The sequence below is a fragment of the Alligator mississippiensis genome, chromosome 3 (genome assembly GCF_030867095.1).
Source record: "Alligator mississippiensis isolate rAllMis1 chromosome 3, rAllMis1, whole genome shotgun sequence".
NCBI classification, from domain to species: Eukaryota; Metazoa; Chordata; order Crocodylia; family Alligatoridae; genus Alligator; species Alligator mississippiensis.
In genome coordinates this window covers 112948337-112967435 of record NC_081826.1, presented here as the reverse complement: position 1 = coordinate 112967435, position 19099 = coordinate 112948337, and the positions used below count along the sequence as shown (strand labels likewise).

Below are 19099 nucleotides of genomic sequence, written 5' to 3'. Positions count from 1 at the left end.
ATTCAATAATAAGGATAGTTTTTAGATCATTATAAAATTTGTTGCACATTAGAGGAAATGTAACCACTGAATTGAAAACAGATAAATAAGGGAGCCTCTGGAAAACTAACAACATGCCATTCAATACTGTTCTCTAAACCAGCCTATCTATCTGCAGGTCTTTACAATGGCCTGTACACATGCTGGAGAACATGGGAAACATTTACTTCCCAGTGGTATGCAAGCATATTGCTGCATTTCTTCCTACAAAGCATGCAAAGAACTATTAAGCAGGCCTTACTTCTCTCCACAGCTTTTTATTTTTAAACAAAAGCAATTAAAGTAAAATTCTCTGAAAGCTGACCAAGAATGACACCACACAGTTCCATGCTCAAATCGATTTCCAGATTAAATAGATCAGTTTACAAGCAACTGCTATACTGCCAAACCTGAGTTCTAAAAGCCAAGTTCAGATTTTTTTTCAGTTGTGCCGTACATGACTCCTTGTTCACCCTTTCAATTACAGTAATTGCCTTGAATCAGAAGTGTTACTGAGGACAAAATGTGGTGCTGTAACAGACACCAGAATTCAATACATTCTCCTGGAATGTATAGTTTTGGGCTAAGAAAGGTGTGCGAGGAGGAACCGTGTACCATAAAAAAAGTGAGCCAATGTAGGCTGGCAAGTCCTGCATACAGCACATAGGGCTGGTCAGAGACTCACAGGTAGCACTGCAGGCCAGATGATAGGGCTCCAAGGGCCAGATTTTTTACTCCCTTATTTTATATGGTAAATGATGTAAGCAAGTGATATTTAACATTACAGCAAATAGAACCAAACAGAACATGGGCAAGCTCAATGCAAGCTTTTCTATATAGTTTTACTGCATCATGAAGCAGTGCTGATACTCTATTTTAGAGGTGCACCAGTCCCATATGGGATCGGCATCAATATAAGGAAAATTGACTGAATCAGCAATAGGTTTTTTTTGGCTGATGCAGAGATGTGGGTTTTCTGGAAATTTTTTAATTGGGAAATTCAACTGGAAAATTTTCCAGTGCTCTGACTAGAGCATGATCTGATTTAATATGTTTATTCAACTTGTATTTAGTAAAAAAAACTAAAAAAGCACCCCCATGTTAAATTTTATGTCCTAATAGTCACAAGTATTTGAACTGAAGTATTTGATTAGGAAAAAAAATGAAATACAGCACACTTGATGTGGTTTAAATGTTATATTCAAACGAATTCAAAGCTTTATGAGGAAAGAAATAATTTTTATTGGAATACTTGTAAAAACGTAAAGATGTCACACAATAGCATGTACTTCCCTTACATTGTTTGTTTAAATTTAAGAACAACACAAAAGGCACTGAAAACTGTTGACAATAATTTCAGCATACTCAAAGAACTATGCATGATATGCCGTGGTTGTCCACTCATCTACTTCAACAGAGTTTAACTCTCTTCCACTGAGGTCATTGTGGAACCTCCAGTTTCACTGTCATTATTTGCAGAATCACTTGCACTACTTATTAGTTCCATTTCAGAATCAGATTGAGGCAAATCTGATTCAGAACTGCTTGAACCACATTATCTTTTGCTAAAGGATGATTTTACCAATGAGTCTATGGGCAAAGACAACTTATCACACTGTATCTTCTTCACTAATTGTGCTTCTAACTGATTCTCCAGAAGCAAGAGATTTTGAGAAAGAGAAACAAGCATAGCAGTGCGTTCATTTGATCTGCGTAGCCAATTAAGTGAATTCATAACTTGATTTTTGGTTTGGATTATTATGCGAGTGTATTTACCTTCCTGTTTACAAATCAATAAAACATATATGTACTCTCTCTCACATTTCCTAGGGATAATCACCTGAAAAACATTAATTACAACTTCAAAACTGCCAAGCTTGCCTAATATTGTATTAGCATCCATTCATTGCTACTAATGAATTTTATGAAACAATTAATTTTTAGAAATGGAAAATTTCCCACAGAAAAATAAAGCACTGGAAAGTTTTCTGCCCTACATCTCTGGGCTGATGAGGCTGTTAAGTGGCATGCGTGTATGCTCAGCTGCAGCACAGCATGCAAGTAGCCAGGAGTGCAGCCTGGAAGCATGGGGAGCAGCCAGGTTTGGCTGGTGAGTCTTGTTGAAGGGGAAGGGAAGGGGCATGGGGGGGGTGGCAGATTGAGGCTCCTACAGTGAAGGAGGAAGTGGGGCTGGGGCTGAGCCACGCACAGGGAGATGAGGCACCCCCCCCGGAAGAACTGCTCATGGCTTCGTCCCATGCCCTGCCCCGGCTGGGCAGAGCCTGTCCCTGTCCCAGACCCGTTCCCTCCCTCACCGCGGGGGGCCTCTATCTGCCCCTCCCCATGCCCCATTCCCTACAACAGGCTTACCAGCTGGAAGCTGCTCGGCTCCATATTGACAACTGGATTGGCATCCACCAATATGGCTCATTAAAAAAAACCCAGCCATTGGTATTGGCCCAAAAAAATCTCTATCAGTGCACCCCTACTCTATTCAAATACTAAAATCTAAAATTCTGCATATGAATCGGAAATGCAATAGAAATTATCTTAACCTAATTCATAGCCATTATTACCAGCCAAGTTTCCTACCTTTGAAAGGGACAGAAGAGTGAAGATGAGAAAGATTTGTAAGATTCAAGTTCTCTGATGGTCCGTGTAAACGGAAAAAAGCTTAAATGATCTGGCAATACTTACTGCGTCAAGTCCTGGCCACATTCTGCACACAATCCTTTCATAACAACAGGATGGCTACATCCTTCTAGTTTCACCAACACACACCTGGAAAGGGAAAGAAGAAAACAAAACAATAAACAAACCAACATTTAATTATTTCATTTATTTCAGGACATATGTACTTTCTGACACAGATTTAAGTATATTACTTAATGGACCATCCAAAGCAATGGTAAATCATAACTAAACTTAATTCAGTTTTTCTACTTATGGCAAAAGCAGTTGATTTTGAGGGGGAAGAAGTCAGCTGAGTCTCATTTATCAAATTATTTGAGTTAAACCTTTAGGACAAAAAACATAAAGTACTTCAATCTTCCACAACTGTATTTTAGTTTATGACAGATGCCTCTGGAGTCGGCCACCTTTTATGTGGATGATAATTTATAATAATTACACATAGTATTATTTGGCTTCTTGAGCAATGAAAAAAAAGGGTAATTGTATAAGTTAAAGATGAATCTGGAAAGAGAACACAGGCTACCTACTAATTTCCCTGTAGAAGGTAGATTTCTACTTTACAGAGGGCAGATCCTACAACTATGATTTAATTAAAGCACTAAATTATTCAAATCCAGTTTTCAAGTTTCAAAAATGTTTTACACTATAATGTAATGGTTTGAATTTAAATACAAAACTCATCCTGACATTGCCAATTGCTCTTCCAGATACAATCCAGAAGTACAAACCATTACACCTGCCACCTAAGAAAAAACACTAGCATAGTATAGTATTAAGCCTTGCCAATAACAGGAGGTCTCAAATAAGGGGTTTGGGGAGGGTGGGGGGAAAGCTAGTCTATTCTTTTCTGAGTGCCGAGACAAACAACTCTGGTCATCTAAGTCACAAAAATGTAATTTACATACATGCCAAACATATAGCTATCCATGTGTATAGGGCTATTTGCCCAGAAGTAAGAGTGCCACCCTGTATATAAGTGGCATTTTTGGAAGTTGGACAGCCATGCAGATGACCAAATCTGGTCATCCAGGTGTGCATAAAAAAAAAATTTAAATGCCACACCAATGTATCTCTGGTACACTTTAGGAATACCAGAAGCAATAAGCTTATAAAAGTTTGGCATTCCATGTGTATATACTGCCACTGGCATTTGTCTGTGGCCTGAAATGTATGACTTCATAAAAGCAACTATCTACTCAGAGTGTGAAATCTTGTTTGTGCTCACAGCTTTTCTCAATGACAAGCATGTATATTATAAGCTTTGGAATTTCTACTAAGAATTCATTAAAAAAAAAACAAACAAACCCATAAAAACAACAAAACAAACCAAAAAGACATCTACAACTGCCTACTTTGAGCAGTATTCCACATTTACAGTGACCCAAAAGGAGACAGCTGTACTAAGAGAACTACCATCAATGCTGTAGATGCCACCATGATGATGCTGATCTCTCCCCTCCCAACACCTTTCCTCATGGCAGAAATGTTCAGGGTTCAAACTCATGTCCTACCAAATGTTGGGACCAGTGGGATAGTAATCAGAGAATGTATTAGTGCAAACTCTCACCTACCACTAAGGAACATCATTTATGTGCAACTGCTTATCTATAAAAAACAGGGGTATGTTCCACTTTCTTTGATAGCATATGGTATTATTATCCGATTTAGCAGTCCCAGACATGAATGCTGTGCAAAATCCCTGCCCCACAGATAAGCACATCACAAACTTCTGTTCTTCAGATCATTTATTATCCCTTCCCAACCCCATTTGTACTTTTTCACCACCGGTTCCCCATACGCTGTTTAGTGGGTCTTTGCTTTATTTTGTTTTATTTATTCTAGGTGCCCTTTTAGGTTGTTCTATTTCTCCTACTGTAAACCATCCAGAGTCCCTTGTTGGGAAGGGCAACATATAAAACACATAAGTAAACAACAAATAGCATATTTTATTCCTGTACAAACTTGTCTCCTCTCCCACGCACCCAGGTCCCTTCCACCAACTCCTCATCCCACTTAACGTTTCCCCCACCAGTTGGTAACACCTTCAGTCCCACTGCAGCCTGAGAGCAGCTACTTCTAAATCTCCTCCTGCATAGTTCTTAGCATCCATGTGGGAAGACCTGGAAGAGTACTCCAAATTCTACAGAACACACAAAAGTAGTAGCTCAGATGGTTCTGCTTGAAAGACCCGATGCTTCTGATGCCACATCAAGCAACTAAACAGTTCAGGCCATTTCTATTATGCATCCAAGAGTTCCAAATTCTAAACACGCTGTAGGGGTTCAGACAGTTCTGGAGGACAACGGATACAAAGTAAAGTGCTAAATGTCCTAATGTATCTTTCCCCCTTAACCTTTGCTCTATTAAAAAAAAAAAAAGTGTGCAGTTTCTTGAGAACTTAAATTTTAAAACTTGAAAACCCAAGTTCATAGGTATTATTCTCTGATCACAAAGGCATACATTAAGAGATGTGCAAATTGTCACACAGCCAGGATAGCAGCATAGCACACAACAGCAGCTTATTTCCTGATATTTGAGGTGCAAATACGACATGTTCAAAATCCTCTTGTTAATCCAAACCTCCGTGAGGCTCCTTCTCCAAATCAGTAGATAGAAGATTTACAAAACTTGCATACATAGCCAACTAAAATTCTCTACTAGTACAACAGCTACAAAATGAAGGTATTTTGTTTATTTTTTAAAGGTGAACTTAAAATATTTTAAATATGAAATGTCTTTAAGATGTCAGATCGTAAGCAGACTATACAGAAATCACTGAATTCAAACATATTTCTTAGCTGGTGAGGCCCAAGTTCAGATTTCTGTATTTTCCCTTTTGAAACTGGCAATATCTAACTTGTATAAGTAGAGCACCAACTCTCTAGTCTATTTTCAATGTTAGAGTAGCTGGCACTGTCAAGGAACCACAAAGGGCCTCAACTCTCAGGTGTTAGCAGTTAATAATGCCAAAAAATACAATGCATCTATTTAGGGCACATCCCTTTTCCCTTTCATTGTCCTTACAACACAGGGAGCAACCTATTATTTGGAGGCAAGCAAAGATAATTATGATCTAACATGGAAAAGTCTGACACAGGAAATCCCCCAAATTGAACTGATTGAAGTATTCATTATTCTGTAGTCTAGGTACAGAACCAAGCTAACAAAGAAAGATGTGTGTTGCTTCTGGGACTTGCACCAATTTATTCAGTACTAGCTTGGGAATCTCCACATAGCAAAGACATACCCTTTGGGGAAAAAAAAAAACAAACTTTGTTCAGGGAACCCTAAAGACCATACTTTCAATATGGGGAATAAAAAGCAAAGTCTCCACATAAAACTGATTTCTCCAAACAGCAAGAATCTCCCATTCTTTCTTAATGACCTAGATTGAACGAAAGGTGTCAGACCATTCAGGACATAAAAACCTGACAGTAGCAGCCAAATAATAGAAAAACTATTTGAAGAATCCATTAAAAACAGTGACTGGTAGCAAATTCAGGACTGGAAGGGACCTTTTGGGTCATCAAGACCAGTGCCCTGCTACAAGAGGCAAACAAAATCTTATTCAGGATTTACAACAAATGATTTTACTAACTTTGGCCATAGCCATCAAACTAAATCCAGAAACAAACAAGAAAATAAACAAGAAACCAATGCAAAAGTATGTATATGTATTGGTAGATCTTAAAGGCCCTGCCAAAGGTGGCCACCATTTCAGTACCACACACAGCAAAAGACAAATAGATAACATCTGGCAACCACAGACAAATCACCATGAACATGAGTGTTCAGAAAACACTATGCAGACTTCAAGGAATTTTTCCAACCCTTCAAAGTCAAGTTGAATGGGAAACAGCAGGATTTTTTGGTCATAGAAATTAAATGCAAACTATTCACAATTCCAAATCCTTAAAACATGTGTAGACTTAAGACAAACAGCATTTCAGGAAAGAACTTTGCAAGTCATTTCAGGCATTTATACACATGCTCTGTGAGTGAGGGGGCACTTTGATTAGTGTGGCTCTTGAAGCTGCTCTAATTTAAGTGCCAGTAGCGTCTTGTGTATCAGCGTCCCTGTGCTTCAAAACGGCTGCAGGGGCACTTTATAGCTCGTTGAGCGAGCTTTAGATAAAGCACCCCTGCCATTTTGAAGTACAGGGATGCTGATATACAAAACGCTGGAGCACAGTAATTACCACACTCCAGCAGATTCTATTAATTGAGTCTGCTCCAATGTGCTGCAATTGCAGCGCCCGTCCTCCTTTAGTTTTAAGCTAAGATGCAAGTTCAAGTTCTGATGCCATCACTAGCATCTAATTATTTCATGATATAATTACAAGAAAAACAAAGCCCAGAATGCAGGAACAATTTCTTAGCTTGCCTTTAAGGTATCTCTGCAGTCCAAATCTATAAATATTAAATAACTTGGGATTTTAAACAATATTTCAGTTCATATCTCTGAGACAGCCTAGTGTTTTGAAAACATCTTTGAAGGTGGGAGGCAGGAGATATGTTATTAACTATGTGGAGCTATGTGTGCAGTTACCTGAAAGGAATGTTATCTTGAGATTGAGACATTTTTCTTCGGAGGGAACTAAAAACCAAAATTGAATCGGGTTTTAAAAAGTAATTAAAAGTAGGGCAGGGATAAGTGCATTACTTAAAGTCCTGTGTCAGTTTTGGAAAATGCGATTCTAAAATCCCCAAAACTTCTATTTTTGTTCTCTTTTATATGATAATGCTCAAGAGAGAGAAACAATGAACCCAGTTATATCGAAGTACATAAAGTTCACAAGTTAGAGAAAAATCATTCTCTCCAGTCTTCTATTTAGTCCTATTAGGTATCAGTCCTAATAAAAGTTCAGTTAAGCACAGTGTGGTTTTTAAGTCTACTATAACCTTTCAACTCAAAAGGGTCATGTTGACAAGCTGACATGTAAAACAGGAATGGTTTTAATTGTTAACCTGAGATATACTACATGGACTATCTAGTTTTAAAGTTTAAAATCTGAACATCCAATTTTGAGTATTATAACCTGCAACTTCTCCTCCAACTAAGGAAAAGCCTGGGACAGGGGTTGTATAGGCACCATGGTGCACAGCTGATGCAAATCTGAGGCCACAACAGAAACACTCATGGTGTGGCCCATTCAGATTCCAATAAAACTCAAATTCTGTTAAATACCTTGTCACAAGGACACAAAAAGGAAGGAAGGAAAAGCCTGTACCCAAAAACAAATTTGTGGTTATCTGCCCAAATCTTTCTATTCATAAAAAAGATGACATTTTGTTACTTTGCGCACACTCATGTGCATGTGTACATATGCACACATTTGTTTGACTAGAAAGGGAAACATGATTAAAGGAAGGCTTGCCTTTTCCATTGAAGCAAGCAGATAACACCTATGCTCTAATTTCAGTGCATTACAACTTCCATAGCCACATAACGACATTAACAGTATCTGAAGTAAGCTTGGACTCTGGAAAGCTTATGCATCTCTGATTTAGTATACAAGGTACATTTCTACCCTGCCTTCCACATTAACCAAGCATGTTACCACTTGGTTTCTAACTGCAGCTAGCTGTAAGATGTATATAAAAAGCAACTGGTATTTCATAGAAACTCAGCCTTACCATCTCCTTCTACGCAGAAAGGCAAAAAAGGAAAAGTCTAACTAGTAGCATATAAATCAAACAAGAACCTGAAACAGTAATCTTATACTACAGACAAGTTTCCTTCCCTCACACCATGGTGCACACAGCAAAGTCAGTAAAGTATATAAAACAAGAGAAGTACAAGAGATGACACAGTACTTAAAGAAAAAAAAAAACGAAAAAGCTTGTAACTTAAAGAAATTGTACTTATACGGAAGTGTTTTCCTTCATAGTTAGGGACTACTCAAATAGTGATTTCACTGATTGTGCGGAAATCATGAAATTGGGCAATCTCTGCAAAAAAAGAAAAATAAAGTGCTGGCTTTCTACCAATCAGCAGTGGGAGGCAGGGCCACTAGGCCTCCTTGGCCAGAGACGTGGTGGGCCCCCACCATAATAAGCCCATGAAAATGGCTGCAGGGTCCACAATATTGGCTGGCCCCTGCCTCAAGTTGAGTAGACACCTATTCATAGTATAAGTGCTCCAGGTTCCTACAGCTAATACACACTCAACACCTCCTCTTCTCCCATATCATTTTCCACTGCCCCATTACCATTTCTCCAAGGTTATCTATCCTATTTCTACTCCAATCCTATGGTCTTAGAAAGAACAACCAAAGTAAAGAATAAGAGTTTAAAAAACCCCTCAAGTATGATTTAACAATGAAACACTATGGAGAAGCCAGGGAAGGGGGAAAATAAAAATAAGAAAGATTTAGATCCTAGAACCATGATTTTAACTCAGTTAGCTTTCTAACTCATTGTCCTATGAGAGCTACACAATATCTGAAATCTTTTGCCATTCCACCTGCCAGTGTAACAAATACTTGTTCCACACTTTGTGTTGAGAAAACAAAACTAGTGTGCTCCAATACTCCAAATTTAAATGGAACGTCACAAATGAAGATTCTCAGAAATGCTATTAAGTAGTTATCTACAAGTCAAATTTAATATTCATTAAGCCTTATAAATTACAACAGCTTCTCCATATAGCCTTGAAGTAGGCTAGTACAAATCATTCAAGCCTACATGTGACATTTTTAAATGTAGGAAATAAGTCCACCAATTAAGTTGCATCTTACTATCTTCAGGCAAGTGATTTTAGTGGCAGAGTACTGATGATAATGCACACCTGAGAAGTAAGAAAAAAAAAAAAAAAAAAGAATCAACCAGAAACTGATCATGGAGTTTCCCCTTAATGCTCTTACCAATTGATGAGAGTAGTGTTCATAACTATGCTGCTAGGCAACTTCGCACTTCTCTGCCACAGCTGCCAGGCTACATCAATCTCCAACCTCCCCAAGCGTATTCCATTCAAATCTCAGGCCTCAAGCAATCATCTCTCTCACAAGGTAAAATCATACTATTCCTCCCACTCCCAAATCAGACCCCATACGCAGTTCCCTATAATCACAACTAGCTCAGAGGTCCAGCTCCTCTTTGGTTCCTACAATTTTATTCCCACAGGTTGATAAGTTATGCAAGTTAAAACAGCATTCTTCAAAAAACAAACATACAATCACCCTCGGCTCAATATAATTAAAGAGATCCCAAACCGACTACATGCCTATCTATCCATTTTCTGCATGGAACAATCCATTTTTATAACCCTTTGAGTCTAATGCAGTCTGAGTCGCAGTCTGGTCCAGAAGCAGGCGATCACACACACACACACACACACACACACACACACACTTCACCAAAATGGCCTTCCAGACTGGGTTTAAGGGAGAACCTGCCCCTATACTTCCTGTAAGGGAAAAACAAATACAGCATTCCCAACCTTTTTTCTAGGTTTCTGTATCCATTATAAGCAGGAAAAGGAGGCACAGTATATACATGTGCACACATATTTTAAAAATATTTGCAAAATGATTCAGTTGTTTTAGAATAGAAAAGCTGAGAAATACAGTGTACAGTTGACCAAAATTTAAAAAAAATGCAGATCTCTCTACCTTTTTTCTTTTTTAAGAGCTCTATCCCCCTTTATATTTTGAAGTAGAAATTTAATACAGGGAAACCTTCTGAATAAGGAATATATATTTTACAATGATCTAGTGAAAACCTGTTTTGGTTTAGCAAGTAAAATGTAGATATGAACATGAGGCAAACAATGGATTTTTCCAACAATCAGTGATTTTTCTTTTTCATCAAAACTAACTAGAACAAAAGCACTGAGAGATTTACTACTGGATGCACAAAACCATTGAGTAAAAATAACATGCTGTTGTGTAAGTAATTTATTGCGTGTGTGCCCCCTGAAAGAAGCAAGTCTTTGGAAGTTATTTAAGTGGGATGGTCATTAATGTAGAGTGCTCAAGGGACATCTGGATGCTGAATGAAGGCAGAAGCCTTGTAAGAATAAACTTGCACACAACTAAAGGATATATTGCATACCTAAAGGGTGTAAAGTAAAGGTTGAGCAGGAGATCTCCACAGTGCTAGTTCCCACCCTGAGTGAATCTATTTGGATTCCTAACAAACGTAGGTGTTCTTTTTTCCCTTTCTGGGGGGTTTCTTGTGCATACTCTGCCCCATATCCAATTTCAATTTCAATCCAGTTAATTTCCATCAAGTTAACAACTTCCAGCCTTCCCAGAGGATGCACAAATTTCCAGCAATGCATTATTTTTCAAGTCCATGTGCAGATTCATAGCCAGCTTAACTTTTATACCAAGACAGTCTCAGCAGATAACCATGAAAACAACAACAACAAGAATGCATACAACAGCAGCCTTGAAAGGGATTGCTCTTCAGCAGGTATTCCAAGGTAAGAGGGAAACATTTAAGATTCCAGGACACTTTGCATATCGCTATTATCATCTCTTCAGACCAAAATACATATCCATAAGAAACAGAGAAGAAAATTGTTGTCCCTTACAGCTCCAGGCTAGGAGAACAAAAAACAAATCCCATATCACATACCACATTACTGTCTCTTGGCAAAGAGAAACTATTGTTGGATATCACCAGTTTCTACTGAACCCTAAGCTTTCACTGAAACCAATTCCATTTCTAACATTTGTTATATGAAGATAATTTTTCAAATGAAACTGCTCCAATTTGTATCTTCCTATGTCTGTGAAGAGGCAGCTTTTCAGCACCCCGAGCACACAGCATGGTTGGTTTTTATGCTACTGCAGCCCAACAAGGCTTCACTGCTACCTTTTAAAGTTCTGTTGACAGTGACATTGCTGCCCAAATCAGGTAATTTTACTCTGGGACAAGTTTTATTCAGTGACAGAAGCAGGCACTAAATCTTTATGCAGACCACCATAAAAGAAGAGAAGGCTGGAGAATGAATATACTGCTTGTACATCACCTTGGTAGAAATCTCAGTAGTTTCTGCATTCCAGTCTCACATAGGTACTGCTCTCAGAGAAACCCCAATATCTTTCCCAGTCATACTTGATGAGCAGACCTAGCTCTCTAGGTAGACACCTAGCAAAGTATCTAAACCAAACTAGAGTCCAAGTACAATTTAAGGGTGGACATGTAAAAGGAAAAAGCAAATGGCTCAAGCTGGAGGAGTATGTATTTTCTTTCTTCTCTCTCTAAATGCTGAAGGGGTAAGAAGGCAGAAGAAACTGTGTAGGGAAGTGGAGACAATACAGCATAAGAAAGAAAATGAAGAAAGGAAACACTGAAAATTTGAGACAGTATAGATCATGATCTATTACTGGAAAAAAAAAGTGGAATATAAAGCCAAGTTAGAAAAAAAAGTAGTCAAGAGAGATGTAAACATGGATTGTCAAATGTTATTTGACAAACCTCATTAGTGTTGCATAAATAATGTATTAAAAATTTTTTTGCACCATTCAATTAGTTCTACAACTGGTCAAATATTTGACAAATACTAAGGACATGTTTTGAATAATACAGCAGAAAAATATTTGTCTGCGGCAAATGATGTTTTCTAGAGTTTATTAGAACTATAAACATAACACTGTAAATAGCATGTCGGCAGACAAGGTTCCTTGGGTGAATTTGATATCTTTTATTAGACCAACCCAAATGGTTGGAGAATAGTTATTAAGCAAGCTTTTGGGTTCAAAAACCCTTTGTCAGGCTAAGAAGGCTGCAGCAGTTGCTGTGTGCTCTTCCTGGATGTCAACATTTTAGCCTTTTAAATTGTAGCACATATGGTGCTGCAGGATTGGGAGTATAGCAGTTTTTCATCCAGACTACTGAATTAAATCCAGGAACCCTTGCACCACAGATAACTGCTTTCGATCCCTGTTGTTTTTAGTTTTCGTCAAGTCAAATTACACTTGAAATAAACACCAAATAACAATGCTTTACAGTGTGAAATATTAGGCAGACTTCTCACACTTGACTGAAGTCATTGCATTGGAATGCAAAGTAGGCTATCACTGCAAGTGAGACATATTCTGTAGTTTACTGCACAGTGTGAGTTAATTAACAGGGCCAGAGACTAAGACAAAGCAGGCAAGTACCTTGGAATTATGAAGTAATAATTCCATTAAGGAGTTCACCCAACAAGTCAGGAGAGCACATTCAGAGTGTACATAGTAACTGGGGACCAATAAAGGATGTAACAGCATATTTACAAAGTTGCACATAAAATATTATTCCAGCACAGAGTGTTGACATATCAGTACTCCTTTTAAATCAACTAACTTTGTGAAAACTGCTGGCAATAATAAGAATACCCCTTAAAAAGAGAGCAAGAAAGCAAGGACATACCCTGATACTATAGACAACAAGTGAGCAATTTTTGGCATTTTCTTATTGCTAGTACAATACATGAAAGTTGTGTTAAGATCAAAGACCTTAAACCCATGTCTGCTGTCACCATGGCTGTTTACAGTCCTAAGGGAACAAACAGTATGCTCCCTCTGGTAGATGACCTTAATTTACAGGTGCAATATCACATCCACATACTAAGAGATATCAGAACTCAGTTTGGCCATTTCTCCTTTAACAAAAAATCCCAAAAGCCATCTTTATAGAGACACTTGCATTAAAAAAAATCCTTATTTGTTTTGTTAGTCCTGGTTTAGGGAAATGCATGCTATTAAAACTAGTATCATTTTACAAATCTAGTCAGTCACTCTGTTTACTCTGTAGCTAGTTCAAATGATATACTAGTGGGTTTTTCTCATATTTACATTCTCTTACAGTAATCAGGTCATAAGATCAAAGGACTGCAAGCAAGTCTTTCTTCAATTTCTTTTCATAAGAGCAAATTAAGAACATTCTGATGGAAATATTTTTATATACTTTTGTTTTTTAAACAAAAAGTTAGGAGGCAAATTAGACCTAACTGCATTTCTCTGGAAGGCTGACAAATCCAATCTGACATTTTTATGGAACATGGATATACAAATGCACATCCTTCCAGAATGTTGAAAGGAATACTTCTGTATTGGTTACTTATACAGCCCCCATTACAACACCCCTGATACAAAAGATACAAAAATGCCTCCCCCCATTTTGCAAATGAGGAATCAAGGCAAAGAGACTAAATGACTTCTCACATCATGCAGCAAACCTGTACTTGAGCAAGGAAATGAATCATTTAAGTCCTTAAGTGCTAGCACAAAAACTACTAGACCATCATCCCTTCTCTGTGCATTAAGTTGCCAATTTCTTTTTATGGTGATCCATAAATACTGAAGTAACAATAACCTGCAAGAAAATGTACCAGTCCAATATCCAAAGCTCCAGAAGAGCATTTGATCACAACCAATGTTTCAAGACTGAATGCAGCTTATGTAGCTTCTAGGTACTTTACTAAGTCCAAAGCAACCAGCACCAGTCTATTTCTTTTTAAAAAGGAAAAGTACATGTCTGCTAATTGTGATCAACTGGACTAAGAGTGAGAGAATCCAGCACAAGTACTGAGCATACCAATTTCCACGTAACAAAATGAAGTGTTTATATTTGCTGGCATCAAATCTAACATAAACCCATATTCCAGTGTATACTGTTTTCTAAAAACCCTGCTGTCTTAAACCACCAAAGTCTTTGTTATGTTAGGTATTAAAAGTAAAAGAAACAACTGTTCAACTTTTTAATACCCAGCAGTGCCACAAATGTTCTTGATTTTGGTCCAGACACATAACTATGTCTGCACCTGACCCTCAAATTATATTACTGTTTCCAGGATTTAGTTTTCATATCCTCTTTTCATGGACTTTTCCAAAGCCCCCAAGGAAGTAAGCAGTAACTTCTGAGGTACCTTCTCTCCGTCTGTTTCAGATGAATAGCCATAAAACATTCATCACCAATATATGCTGCCTTGTGCCAAAACAACACTTGTAGAAGCCCACACTTTTTCTCTTGCACAATCATTTAAAAAAAAAAAAAAAAGTGTGCTTTCAAGAACCAGGAGCACACTTCACTGCATTTATATATGCATTTCCTATTACTATTTCTATCAAAGGTTCAGCTTGCTTACATGTTTTGACACATATTTCTTGGAGCTTTAAAAATATCTAGCTACACAGGTTTTCTACAAATACCACTTTCTTTCAGTAAGACAAACTCAGGCCTTTATGCATCCATCTGTCTCAAAAGAACTGCAGTAAAAGAAAATAACTTGCCACCATAAAACAAAGGAAGTAGAAGCTTTCAATGGTTTCCTGTTGAGAAGATCTGCTTGAAGTGAAGGGTAGGAAAGTCATTAGACAAACAACCTACAGGGCTGAAAGATCCCATTCAAAAGTTGAAACTACTTTTAAGTTCTTAAAAAAAAAGAAAAAGAAAAAAAAAGAATAGTAAACAAGTCACTCAGGAGAAGCTTGTATGCAAGGTTACTGAAACAAAGTTTCAGATTCAGTAACAAAGATTAAAGAGTAAAAAAAAAAATAACCCCCAAAATTACCACACATACTTGCTCACCCAAATACAGAGAACTGGTCAACCCAGGTATTTATAAGCCACACCCTATACGTTAAAATATCGTAGTGTTCATGGTAACGACGTTGTAGTAAACACGAGTCCCACTAAGTCGTGTCATCATACCGCTAAAGACCTGGCTGTCAAGTGACAATCCAACATTATACAGCAAAAGTTTTGTTATCTGGCACCCATGGGGAATGGGGGGTGCCGGATAACAAAAATATGCCAGTTAATTGAGAGGCCCAGCATTTGCCTGTTTGGGCCGCCGCTTCTCCTGCTGCGTCCAGGGCGTTGCCGCCCCTCCTGCAAGACAGAGGCAGGCCCCGTGCAGCCTGCTATGCCCTCGGCTGTGGGGGCTTGGCAGCGTATGGGCTGTGGGGGCTCGGTGAAATGAGAAGTGCCACGGTGGGCACTTCCGGTTTTGTTTTTACCTTAACAAGCCGGCATGCCGGTTAACTGAGCATTCCAGCTTGCAAGGTGCTAGTTTAAGGCAGCTTTTACTTATTAAGCCAAACAAGAATCATGAAGAAGCAAGGCTGGAAGGGACCTCCAGAGGTCATCTACTCCAACCCCCTTCCTGAGGCAAGATCATCCCTACCCAAACTATCCTGTGCAGTCCATAATCTAAATGGTTTGTAAAACCACTGTCAACCCACAACACAGACCTGACACCCTAACCTGACACAAGTAAAGCAGGGGAACCACGGCATCCCACATCCTGCTTCTGTGAAATGCTGTAATACTTGCTCAAGAAATCCTGGGTCGAGGGCCATGCCCCCACTACAGAGGAAGGCAAAACCTACTGCAATCAGTATGAGTCTGAACGTGGGGTAGAAAAAGAAGCTGGAGACTTTTGCTGTTTGATCCCTGGTGCTCTTCTAGGACACAAATTACAAACAGAACTGAATAAGCTGCCTGAAGATGAACTCCTAGACAACAGCATGGACACGCTGTGGCAGCTCCCAGATCCTTACATCAGGGGCCAAGAACAAGCCACGTGCAAGTCTGCTTCAGCTCTTCTACAGCGTGAGAAAGCAGAGCGCGCTGCTCTGCGGATGATGTGCCAGCCCTGAGTGCCCCATCCCGGGCCAGGGGAATCGCTCCAGCTCTGCTCCTTGCCTGCCCCAAAACACCTCCTCAACCTTCCCCACTGGCATCACCCACTAAGCGCAGCATGTGGGGCCAGGCCAAGCCACCCCAGTGAGGTGGGACGCGAGACACAACCTGTCATCACCATGGGGCTCCAGTCGCTCTGCAGCCGAGTGGAACAGGTCCCAGCGGCGGCTGTCTGCCCACCTGCCTATGCACCTGTACCCATCTGTTTGCCCGCCCACCCTTACGTGCCTCTGTGTCTGTCCCCGTTCTCATAGAGTGGCTCAATGGCAAATGAAAAGAGCGCAAGTCTGTCTACCTACCTATCCGTCCCTGCCCATCCCCGTGCGTGTATGGGCCCTCCCCGCCCCGCCGCAGCCGCTCACCCCGGGGCGACGACCTGTCCGGGCCGCGCGCACAGCTCCCGCACGACGCCGGGCCGCTCCGCCTTGAGGCGCAGCTCGCTGCCGGCGCGCTGGGGCCGGGCGCTGGCGCCGCTGCGGGCTCCCTGCGCCGGGGCGGCGGCGGCGCTGGCGGGAGGCGGCCCCGGGGCGCCAGGCCGGGGCGCGGGGGGCAGCGGAGCGCAGAGCGCCAGCACCGACCCGATCTGCACCGCCGCCCCCAGCGGCACCTTCCACTCCAGCAGCCGCAGCGGCCGCGGGCCCGGCACGCGGATCTCCGTCACCGCCGGCTCCGCCATGGCCCGTCCGTCCTCCCGCCGCCGGGGGGGTCGCTATGGCGACGCTCGCGCCGCCGGCTCAAAACCGGGACTCGCGCGCTCAACTGCCACCGCCGCGGGGGGAGGGGAGGGGACGGGACGGAGCTCAACAGTCACGAGCCACCGCCTGAGCGTGAGGTCACGGTGCTACTGCGCAGGCGCAGCGCCCGGCCACGCTTAAAAGGGACAGTAACGCGGAACGTAAGTCAAGGGGCATCCACGCGCACGGAGGAACCGCCGTTTCCCGGCATGCAACGCTCCCGGGTACTTTTTTTTTCCCTCCTAACTCCCCGCTTGTACACCACAAACTACCAGTCCCAATCTGCACTGCGGCGGCGCGCACAGACGCGCGCAAGGGGCAGGCGCGGTGCATGCTGGGTCCTGTAGTATCCAGGTGGGCGCCAACATAGAGCTGCCAGGCGCGGTGCATGCTGGACACTGTAGTTTCCAGGCGGGGCGGGGTGGGGGAGCTCGGAGATGAGCGTGCTCAGCGGGTGGAGGCGCAGTTCCAAATGCGCGGGCGGGACCGCGTGTAGCACGGAAATAAAAGCCCTGCTGGGGTACAGCACGTCTTAGCGGCCGCTTCCGCCGCCCACACATCTCAACCCAAGCACGCAGGAAACTGGAGAGCGGGGCACCCTGGTCCTAGGCACGCGTGCTCGCCTGCTGAGTGGCAAGACTGCGTCTGGCGCCTTTTGTTGCTATGCAGGGGGCAGCGGAGGGAAACTGATCACAGCCCTTGTTCTAGTCTCAGTGTTATGGGCGCGAAGGAAGAAGAGCAGGAGTTGGATATGAAGAAAACTGTCACTCAGAGGGTGGTGAAGCACTGGAACGGGTTACCTAGAGGGGTGGTGGTGGTGTCTCCATCCTTGGAGGTTTTTAAGTCCTGCTAGACAAAGCCCTGGCTGGGATGATGTAGTTGGGGATGGTCCTGCTTTGAGCAGGGGGTGGACTGGATGCCCCCCTAAGGGCCCTTGCAACCTTAATTTTCTGAGGAACCTGCTCTCTCTTTCCCCTCCCCCCACCATGCCAGAAGGTAGAGGCTGAGACTCCTGTTCACCTGCCGAAGCCTGCCTTGCCAGGGATGCCTGCTGCAAAAATCACCTGCTTCTGGCCTTCTCCCAAGACCATACAACATGTACAGTTGCAGACTTGGGGGGGGGGGGGGTGCGGTTCTTAGGTGGGTGGTTCTCAGCCTTTGTCAACTTGCAGCAGACCCTCGGTGCTGGGGAGTTGTGAAGGGCCCTCGCCCCTCTTGGCTGTATCATTATAGTGTCCTGGAGGAAGACTGATCCTGGGAGTGGTTCAGTCTGAATCCTAATGCTTAGCCTGAGAGAAGCGGATTGTAAGGGACAGTTTCTAGGGTGTCAAGACGCCCAGGCCAGTGATTATCACACCCCAGGCTAATTAAAGTGCTCCTAGGAAAGAATATAGGTCACAGGCCTTGATTCAGTTTGCCTGCTCCCTCTTTATCTGGCCTAGAGATCCTCATCTCAGAGGAATGGGCAGGAATGCAGAAATCAACCTGAGCTGCATGTAGCCCGGGTGTACTCGGGTAAGTACTCCCTTCTCCAGTTGAAGGGGATTGTTAGCAGGTGCGCTGTGGGTGGAAACTGCACACTGAACAGTTTCCCTCCATTCCCTATAGAGCCAGGCCAGGACACTACAACTTAACTATTTACACATTTATTAAGATCATGAACCATAAAGAGAAATATAAATATATATGTAGCCTGGGTACACCTGGGGCGGTGTGCCCTCACCCCCGATGACAGTGGTGGTCAGGCAGGGTGCTGAGGAAGGGGTCAGCTACTACAACAGCTTCCTCCCCTCTCCATAGAGTTCGGGTGAAAGCAAATACTTAATTATGTACAATTTATTACAAGAATAAATACAAACAATATAAAGCATAGAATATTTACAAGGCTTAACATATAATACTATATATAATATTCCACAATTAACATATAATACCAAATATGAACCAAATAACTTACAACCTATACAGCACAATTAACACACAGGGATAGTAACTTAACCATAATATTTCTT

The 19099-nt window shown here is 41.6% G+C and overlaps 1 protein-coding gene across 1 annotated transcript in view; it reads right to left on the bottom strand.

Moving 5' to 3' along the window:
- CTDP1 (CTD phosphatase subunit 1) overlaps window positions 1–17230 on the bottom strand; it is a 187743-nt gene extending 170513 nt beyond the window's left edge. The window contains exons 1-2 of the mRNA XM_014606698.3: window positions 16716–17230; window positions 2716–2799 (exon numbers count right to left, since the gene is read on the bottom strand). Of these exons, the coding sequence (XP_014462184.2) occupies window positions 2716–2799; window positions 16716–17029 (398 nt within the window). The 5' untranslated portion in view covers window positions 17030–17230. The remainder of the gene's footprint in view (window positions 1–2715; window positions 2800–16715) is intronic.
- Window positions 17231–19099: the final 1869 nt, after the last annotated feature.